Below are 9,880 nucleotides of genomic sequence, written 5' to 3'. Positions count from 1 at the left end.
GTTAGGATTTGTTTCGTAATGTTTTAAACGTTAGGCTTAAATCGCTAAAAAGGTGAAACGTTAGGATTTATTTCGTAACTTTTTAAACATTTGGCTTAAATCGCTAAAAAGTTGAAACATTAGGATTTTCTTCGTAACGTTTTAAACGTTAGGCTTAAATCGCTAAAAAGGTGAAACGTTAGGATTTGTTTCGTAACGTTTTAAACATTAAGATTAAATTGCTAAAAAGGTGCTTAGGCTACATGTTAGAATCAAGCTTCCATAATTGCCATATTTATATGTTTTGGATGTTTTCTCCATCTTATCTTCAAAATTACTCTAGAAAAACATGATTTAGGATGATCAATGCATGTTTCATCTTTATATTTTAATTCTAGTATACTTTAGAATGTTTTTTTGTATGTTTTGATGTCTTTTGGAGCTGTTTTTGCATGTTCCTAAAGCCCGGAAAGTTCTCCCAACACTAGGGAAGAACTGCCACCGCGGCCAGTTCACATTGTCGCTGCCGCCACTCACAGCGGCTCCGAGATCATCACTCCCCCTTCTCTAGAATTGATTACATATCTTTCCGGACCCGATCCGACCTTATTTTTGAGTTTCCAGGCTCGTTTGAGCTCAGAATTGGGCCCTGTTTAAGCCCACATGTAATGTTTTAGTTTTATAATCATAAATATGTATTGTACAGTGTTTGTCCTTATTTAATTCGGGCCTCAAAGCCCAAACTTGTAACTTGCTAAGCAAATCGGGCCCTGAAGCCTATGATCGACGAAACCAATTCCTGAAAAGATTTCGGTTTCATATGAACTCAAAATTGATCACTGTTTGAACTATTGTATTTGTATCGACAAGTTGAAGAACATTCGTGTTCTGACCAAACTCTGGTTCCAACCATTTCGACTGTGAAATAGCATTGAGTGCTAGATACTCCGGTCAACGAGGTTAAAAAGAATTTCCGACCTTCCATGTTTACCACCTGCCCGTGTCTACGTTGAAAATGTTTAAATGCTTTCTAAAAGAATGCAAAATCCAATCATTAACAGGATAAAGGACTAACAATGTTAAATTAGCAATCAAATCAATCAAATCCAACAAATCACCTAGACATCTTAGGACTACCATGTAAAATGTAATTAGAGATTGTATAGGTCATTCAAGATGACTTAAAAATAAAAGCAATCACACTTAGACATCCAGTTTAGACTTTATGCATGTAAAACGATCTAGACCAGCCATTTTTCGATTACTTGATTAAAACCGCTAGGTTTAGATGTATGCTTAGGGGTAAGTGCTATTTGCCTCAAATGTTAGTTAAGATCGAGCATATGCTAGTCTATGTGTTTACCGCTTTCACACTTGTTTATGTTTGCAGCACTATGTCATGTGGTCTTCTTTTGAATGTTGAGATGAGATAATCGAATATGTCTAGTAAATAAACCAGTAACTGATAAGCCGAGCACACGAGTCTCTGGGAGGTCTACGAACCTGGTCTTTTGGTCTGTCATACGATAATCTACCCATAAGCGAGTAAGGTTATCTGGGCGATAAAAGGAATTTCCTTGTTGAACTATGTGGCGACTCCATTATTTCAAACCTTTCTAGATCCGAAGTCAGACATAAGCCTCGGCAAGCGGCTCCCAAACACCGGTCCGCTTACAGTCCCGATCAGGAAAGGGTTTACGAACCTTATCCTTATAGCATTAACTTTATGGCCGTACCTAAATTCTCACTATGAGACTACCTAGTCATTTACATCTTTCATGCAATTTCTTATGTGTCACAATCTATCGCAACTTAAAATCGTATTCCTTTCTTTATGACATGTGTAATACTCTTTACTGTATTCATCTTAACTTTTATTTTACTCTTTTCCTTTTGATCAATGTCCTTCATCTATTAATGAGGTGTGACTTCTCACACTATGCAATCGTATGTACTCACACAATTTGTATCTTTATTAACTTTCCTTTTCCTTACTGCTTAACACAAAGAAGATCAACATCTTTGCTCACATAATGCCTTCTTATAGCATTACTCTATGATGTGTAGGTTTCCTAATTCCATGGTCTTTTATACACTCTGTTGTGCATACTCTTACCACTTGTTTTGCTTTTTTAAGTCGTTTGTTACTTATGAGTAATAAACGATATCAACCCCCTAGTCATAAACCTAAAACGTTTTACAAGTCTTAGTCGTCCATGGACTTTATCTTCACCGTCTAGACTCTCATCAACTCCACTTATATGAAATAAAAAATTACATGATTCTTAGGTATTTTGACTACAAAATCCTTTGACATCTCTTATCATTACCATTTTCAGACATGGAAATAGTTACCAAAAATTCGTATGATTACTGGTATCCTAATTTGACTGATTGGTCCTTTTGACACTTCACTACTATTCTTGTCATATCTTTATTCTTATCGTTCAATCGATACACTTATTTGAAATCATGGTACATTTTCATGATACGGGGACAAACACTTTATGTGATCCTCATACTATAAATGTTTGGTTCACTTAGTCTATCGTCCGGTTTCAGTATTCCATTAGCAAAATTGAAATCACAACCTTTTCTTTGTTGATCTATATCCATTGCTTACTCCAATTGATTATTTTTGCTTCATCCTAAACTCATACATGGTTGTGTCAATAGACGTCTAAGGTTAAGACTTTACATCCAAAACTTGATAATGCTTTAGAATAATCACTAGCACAGTAGTGTAATATGCATGTAATTTCTACAAACTTTTACACTTCTGTTGTGCTACTTTGATTCACAATTCACTAAATGAGAACTCGTGAAGGGGATGCTGGTCTCAGGTCCGGTGGAGTCTTCAGAAGCGTGCCTGAAAGTCACAACACAACGGTGATGACGCCGGAAGGGGATTCCAGCGAACCACTCCTACGGTCAAGTCAGCAGGTATTTTTTAGCAAGAGAATGAATAAGAAGAGAAAGTAGTTAAGTGTTTTTGAGAGAAAAGAGTATTAAATCTCGTACCTACTTTTTTCTAGTCTTTTATACTATACATTTGTTTCTCTTTGTCCGGACCGACAAGTCTGATGTAATTCTCTTTGTTTGTGCAGAGATTGTTGGGCGCGTCAGAGTACCTTTTGTCAGGCTGTTGCCTAGTAATCAGAGAGGTTGTGTTCGGTAGAGCCGAGGTCTGTCTGTTCGGCCTTAAGTGTTATGATCGATCTGTACCGAGGTTGTTTTTATATTAGGTTTGTGTTTCTGATATGGGTCTCAAGCGTTTGTGCTAATTCGGTTATGGCTTGCTTCGCATTATGTCTCACTTCGGTTTGGATTCTGGTTTTGTCTTTCTCGGTTTCGTTATGTCTGTGATGGCTTGGTTATTGGTAACCTCGGGTTATAATGCCTCTTATTGAGGTCGGTCCATTTACTGTGTTATCACAAGTCCCCCCGGTATGCCGGATATTTAGATCCGGGTTTGGTTATGAGGTTATGTTTGGTTTTTGGGAGAGCTTTATTTTTTGTTTTGCTTGCAGTATACGTTTGCTCTACACGTGTCATCTTTTGGTAATTTGTAACTAACGTTTGTCTCCTACTAGCGCATTTATTGATGTGCCTTTTAAATTTTGGCTCATTTATTGAGGTGACTCTTCAGTTGGACCTGTTTGTTTTCTATATAAACCTTTGTTTTTCATTTTTTCGTTTCTTCCTTTTCTTTTTCTCTTTCTTTGCTCTTGCTTTAGTTCTTTTCCTTTTCATATTTCCTCAAGTTTTTCATCAAGATCATCAGTAAGTTCTTCGTTTTTTTGCTCTTTTGATCTTTATTTTGTTCTTGTTTTTCCTGCTTTCTTATTTTTCTTGTTTACACATATATCTAGGGTCCTGTTCTCTTAGATTCTCTGTTTCCCGCAAATTTTTAATTTATAGTAATAATAATGTCGAACGAAGAGGATTCTCAGAATTGGTCCGAATGAGTCATAGATAATAATGATGAGACTTCTGGTAGTAGTAATAGCGAATAAAACAAGGATACAGAGGATGATGTCATCGGTGTGGTATGTGAGAATAAACTGAATGATGTAGGTTGATCGAAGGCTACCTCATATGCTCGGCCTAGGAGGGTTAGACCTAGAAAATCTAAGACGTACGAAGTTAGGAGAATAATAATGGATACTACTTTTGCCGAGCTTACCCAGATGTATTTGGACTACCTAGATTCTAAACTTGGTATTCCTGCTGGGTATACATTAGAGCTGTCTCCTCCGGGCATAACCATAAATGCTAAGGTTGATCCAGAGTATGTTATCATGTGCGTAGAGCATTTTCATTCTGGGTTAGGATTCCTTTTCAAACAGATCTTATCTCCCTGCTTAGGTTTTATAACATGCCTTTGAGTTAGTTTCATCCTAATGGGATCAGGCATTGCTTTACTGTTCGAGCATTCTGTTTAAAAAATAAGATCCCCTTTTCTGTTAAGTTGTTTGCGAGTATGTATAGCATGACTTTTAATGGGGAGTACGATTTTTCTTATTTTAAAATTTTGAAGTCGGAACCTAGGCAGGTAGTTGACAAAGTTACTACCTCTTTGAAGAGGTTTAGGGTAGATTGGTTTCGACTTAGATATGCTACTACTTTTTCCGAGCCGCCTCTCGGCTGGTCGTGTGTTTCCCCGGAGCATACTTGTATTAGGAGGGATAAGGTCCAAAAGGAAGCACATAGTTGTCTCCAGGGCTTGTTGAAAGAGACTGGTCCTGTAAATATCAATGAAGTCCTTCCTCGCTTAAGACTTGTAAAGTTTAACCCCAAACGCCAAGGTTGTTCTTGGTCTTTTTTTTATTATGCTTTTTCAATTCTTTTACTGTTTGTGCTTTTGAGTTTATTACTAATTATTTTTTCTCTGTGCAGTTATGGATATGAATGTCTTTACCGCTGGCCGCCGAACTAAACCAAATAAAGGACCAATATCCCAGACAGTGAGTACCTCTCGGACGAAACCAACTGATGTTCCGAGGTACCTGTTGGCGGGACGGACAAATTATCTGCCTCGAAGGCTTTGTTGCCTGCTACCGAGAAGAAAAAAAAGCAAGGAAAAACAACGGGCAAAAAACCCTCCGATTTGGGTGGTCCTCAGTTATCTGCTGAGATAGATACCTTTGATGAGGATTTGTCTAGCAGAGAAAATCAACCCGAGCCTGTTGTGTTGGCACTAAATGCTGATTTGGCTGCTGTGAAGGATGGGGCAGGGGTGGCCCCTTTTCCGCCCGTGGCTGAGGTGTGACCGCTGCTGATTCTAGCGCTACTCTTCAGCGGGCGAGGAAAGGTAAGAATAAGCTTGGGGATTCTTCCGAAGCTGTTGATGCCGGTATGGAGCTGTCCTTGAATTCATATGTGGTTGCTCGGTATTTGAAGAGGAAAACCTCGGATGATTCGGTTGATAGTTATCCAACCGCTTTGTTTCTGGCTCAGCTCTTCTTTCTACCGAAGGATGTCGAGAGTTTGAAGATAACTCATCCTCGAGACTTTATTGACGGTGGTTGTTCTCTTTCCTTTCAAGCAAGGTTCTATATATGCGCATATATGCATACATATATATGCGCATATATGCATATATATATATACATATATTTACATATAGATACAAATATTTACATATAGATACATATATTTACATATATATATATATTTGTTATTTTCCTAAGGTTGTTTTCGACTTTTTTCATTTATTTCGTTTTGATAGTTGATCAACCATTTGCTTGGGGCTCGTTCGGTCCATGATGATCTTATGAATCAAGCTTTTTCTTATCGTGAGAAAGCTGAAGCTGCTGCTGCTTCTTTAGAATCGGAGCAACTGGCCCGAGCAAACGTGCAGTCTGTGCTGGACAATCATATCAAGGAGTACAATACTCAGATCGCTAAACTGAAGAAAGTGGTGAAGACGCTGAATGATGCTTGGCTTGAGCTTAAATGGAAGACCGAGCTGGATATTATAGAGCAGAGGGAGCATTACGATGCCCTTATTCCCAAGCAAAAGAGAGATTCTTTGGATGATTTGGAGAAGGCTGTTAAGGCGATTCGGTCCGAGGTTGCTGCTGAGTTCGGTCTGCTGACTGATTTGATGGAGGATGATTTAAAAGAGAGAGTGGGTCCTTTGTTGTTGCCCGATGCTGACCCTGAATGCTTTTATTTGGACGCGGCCAGTATGTACGAGGTGCTGAAACAGAAGAAAACTGCTATGGCCGATGGTGCTACCGTGCTTCAGGCCGAGTTGACCAAGGAGTTTGATCAGATAGATAAGAATAATGCCAAGTCTGTGATCGATCAAGGTTCTGATCCTTAGGCTTCTCATCTTTTTCCTGGTCAACTTGATGTGAGCCATTACGAAGAAGCCGGTCTGAGCGAGGGTGGTGGTTCTCGGTCAAGAAATGATTTGGTGATTCCCGACGAGGTCACCCGTGCTGTATTAGATTAGATTTTTTTTAAAACATTTGTTTGTGCTGAACTCGTATTTTGTAAAAATAGTTGTGGGTTTTGTCGAGTAACATATCGGTTTTGGTGCTTATTTTTCCAAGTAATATATCGGTTTTGGTGTTTATTTAATTTTCCTGCCTTGTATGTGTAATTGTTTTGTTAAGCGATTGCTTTGATTCGTTTATAAGCTATGGCTGAAATCGGTAAAGCGATTGCTTTGATTCGTTTTTCAAGCTATGGCTTAAATCAAATAAAGCGATTGCTTTGATTGGTTTTTTAAACTATGGCTTAAATCGCTTAAAGCGATTGATTTGATTTGTTTTTTATGCTATGGCTTAAATCATTTAAAGCGATTGCTTTGATTCGTTTTTTAAGCTATGGCTGAAATCGGTTAAAGCGATTGCTTTGGTTCTATGCTATGACACATTTTTTCTTTATTTTCTTATTCTTTTATTGATAGGGGAAAAACTTGCATTCTTGCCTACAACTGACTTTGACTTGAATGCAAGTGAAAAAACCCCCGAGAGAATCGATAACTGGAGTTTCTCACTGATAGAACCGTCTAAGAACCCTGGCATTCCAGGTTCTTGGTAAATCTCGGCCTGACATGTAAGTTAAATAATAAGCTCCTCCTTTTCTTACTTTCTTTACTTGGTATGGCCCTTTCCAATTTTCTCCGAGCTTAGATACTCAAGCATTTCCTCTTGCTATGTCCGCTCTTCGTAGGACTAGGTCGCCTACTTCGACAATTAGGGGTTTGACCCTCTTGTTGTGGTACGTGGCCATTCTTTGTTTGTATGCCTCGATATGCATCAATGCCTGTTCTCTTCGTTCTTCTAGTAGGTCGAGACACAGCTTAGTGTTTTCCTCATTTTGTTGCTCGTCGAAGTATTGTACTCGGATGGTGGGCATTCCTATCTCGACTGGCACAATTGCTTCAGACCCATAGGTTAGGCTGTAAGGAGTTCTTCCTGTGCCGGCTTTGGGGGTGGTCCTGTATGACCATAGAACGGTGTGCAGCTCGTCTGCCCATCGGCCCTTTGCTTCATCTAGTCGTTTCTTTAGCCCATTCACGATGGTAAACTGTTGGTGAACTCGGTCATCCCGTTGGTTTGTGGGTGGGTGACCGATGTGAACCTTAAATCTATTCCATTTTCCGCACAGTATTCTCTAAAGACTTTGTTGTCAAATTTCTTGCCGTTGTCGGTAATGATGATCATTGGTAAACCGAAGCGACAGATAATCTCTTTTCGTTTAAAGTTTCGTACTCGAGCCTCTGTTATTGTTGAGATAGCTTCGGCTTCGACCCATTTGGAGAAATGATTGACTGCGACTATTAAGAATTTTCTTTGGCCACTTACTGTTGGAAATGGTCCGACAATGTCGATTCCCCATGTACTGAACGGCCAGGGACTGATTATGGGACTTTGCTCGGTTGTTGGTTTGTGGTGTAAATTTTGGTGGTACTGACACTTCTCGCATTTTTGTACTAAATCTGCTGCGTCTTGTGCCAAGGTCGGCCAGTACTACCCTTGTAGTACTACTTTTTGGCAGAGTGCTAGGCGAGGGACGTGGCCTCCGCACAGGCCTTCATGCATTTCAGCTAAGACATATTTTTTTTTTCTATTGTAAGACATCTGGACCAAGGGTGGGAAAATGATTTCCGGTATATGATCTCATCTCGGTACGAGAAGTGCGGTGCTCGGCGTTTGACCTTCCTCGATTTACTTTTATCTACTGGTAGGCTTCCGTTTTCTATGTATGTTATGATGTGCTCCATCCATTGGTGTAATGGATTAATTAGTAAAGTCACCTCGGGATTCTGGATGCTGCTGAAGTTTTGAACTGATGATGGCATGCCCGGTATTGTTTCTTTGGCTGCTCCGGCTTTAGCTAATATGTCTGCTTCTTTGTTTTCCTCTCTAGGAATTTGCTCTAATTCCCATTTCCTGCCATCTTCGGCAATTTTGGCTAGTAGCTCCTTAACTCGGTCTACATATTTTCTCATATCGAGATCTTTTATTTCGAATAGACCTAGCACCTGGTTGACCACTAGCTGTGAGTCACCTTGAATTTTAAGTCGTTCTGCCTTGACCACTGTTGCCATTCGCAACCCCGCTATCAGAGCTTCGTATTCGGCCGAGTTGTTTGTGGCTGAGATGTTTAAGTTGACCAAGTGTTGCATTTTTATAGAGTGTGGTCCTTTCAGTACCATGCCTGCCCATGAGCGTATCATGTTCGACACTCCATCTACTTGTGATACCCATCTGACCATGCTCTCATCCACTTCTAATGGTTGGTTGGTTGTTGTTGTTTCAGCGACGAAGTCTGCTAGGATTTGTGCTTTTATGGAAGACCGCAGCTCATATTTTATGTCATATGATCCTAACATGATGGACCAATTGATTAATCTTCCCGACGTTTCTGGTCTTCCCAGGGCTTTCTTTAGCGACTGGTTTGTTCGGACTATCACCGAGTGGGCTTGAAAATATCTCTTTAGCTTTTCCACCGTCAACACAAGTGTGAATGCGAATTTCTCAATTTCGCTATATCTGGGATCGGGGCCTTTCAATACTTTGCTCGTATAGTATACCGGTTTCTGCTCTCCTCCTTCTTCTTTGACAAGCAATGATGCTACTATTTCGTTGGTGGTACTCAGGTATAAGTATAAGATTTCTCCTGCCTCGGGCCTGCAGAGCAGTGGTGGTGAGCTCAGAAATTTTTTAAGCTCCTCGAAAGATTGTTGGCATTCTTCATTCCATTCGAAGTTTTTTACGTTTCTTAGTGTTTTAAGGAATGGGAGACATCTCTTTGCTGAGTTTGACACAAATCGTCTGAGGGGTGTGATCCTTCCATTAAGTTTTTGAACTTCTTTGGCTGTCATTGGTGCTCTCATGTCTATGATTGCTTTTGTTTTTTCAGGATTCACTTCAATGCCTTTTTGGGAGATGAGGTATCCGAGGAACTTTCCTGCCGGAACTCCAAAAGCGCATTTATCCAGGTTTAACTTGAGCTTGTATTTTTTGAGCTTTTCAAATACTCTGTTTTTTGATCTTTTGTGCTTTCAGGAGCGAGATGTGTTCCGTATGTCGTGGAACTTTGTGGATGCGCGTATCTGGTACGATGCTTTGCCTGCTGCTGTTCGTTCTCGGGTAGATGCTATGGGTTTTGGCCGTCTTGCTAGCGGTCTGTTTACTGCGACGAGGATCTGTGACAGTGTTTCTCTGCGTGTGCTGATGGAGCGGTGGATGGATACTACCTACACTTTTCATTTGCCGGTTGGGGAGCTGACAGTGACTCCTTTGGACTTTTCGCTGATTAATGGGATCTCATTTGGAGGCACGCCTGTGCCTTTTGATGGTGGTTTGGGATTCTATCCTCAGAGGGATGCGTACATCTTTGAGATGCTGGGTTTTGTTCCGGAGATGAAGGGTCGTAG

General features: G+C 40.1%; 2 protein-coding genes across 2 annotated transcripts; both read right to left on the bottom strand.

Moving 5' to 3' along the window:
* Positions 1-7,131: 7,131 nt before the first annotated feature.
* Positions 7,132-7,923, bottom strand: LOC126681722 (uncharacterized). Its single transcript, XM_050377272.1, has 2 exons — positions 7,841-7,923; positions 7,132-7,585 (listed from the first exon to the last, which is right to left on the bottom strand). The coding sequence occupies exons 1-2, from the start codon at positions 7,921-7,923 to the stop codon at positions 7,132-7,134; spliced, it is 537 nt and encodes a 178-aa protein (XP_050233229.1).
* A 121-nt stretch (positions 7,924-8,044) lies between these two features.
* Positions 8,045-9,337, bottom strand: LOC126681721 (uncharacterized). The gene has a single exon (XM_050377271.1). It carries the CDS (start codon positions 9,335-9,337, stop codon positions 8,045-8,047), a length of 1,293 nt encoding a protein of 430 aa, XP_050233228.1.
* Between the last annotated feature and the right edge of the window lie 543 nt (positions 9,338-9,880).

Source organism: Mercurialis annua, linkage group LG5 (assembly GCF_937616625.2).
Source record: "Mercurialis annua linkage group LG5, ddMerAnnu1.2, whole genome shotgun sequence".
In the NCBI taxonomy this organism is placed as follows: domain Eukaryota; kingdom Viridiplantae; phylum Streptophyta; class Magnoliopsida; order Malpighiales; family Euphorbiaceae; genus Mercurialis; species Mercurialis annua.
The sequence above is the reverse complement of the archived record's forward strand: the minus strand, read 5'-3'. Positions and strand labels throughout refer to the sequence as shown.

What these genes read in the sequence shown, in the direction of transcription:
- LOC126681722 (XM_050377272.1), bottom strand. Translation starts at nt 7,923, where the DNA reads ATGCGAGAAGTGTCAGTACCACCAAAATTTACACCACAAACCAACAAC. An exon ending in AATCAGTCCCTGGCCGTTCA is followed by an intron (nt 7,586 to 7,840) that starts GTACATGGGGAA and finishes AAAATGGAATAG; the next exon opens with ATTTAAGGTTCACATCGGTC.
- LOC126681721 (XM_050377271.1), bottom strand. Translation starts at nt 9,337, where the DNA reads ATGAGAGCACCAATGACAGCCAAAGAAGTTCAAAAACTTAATGGAAGG.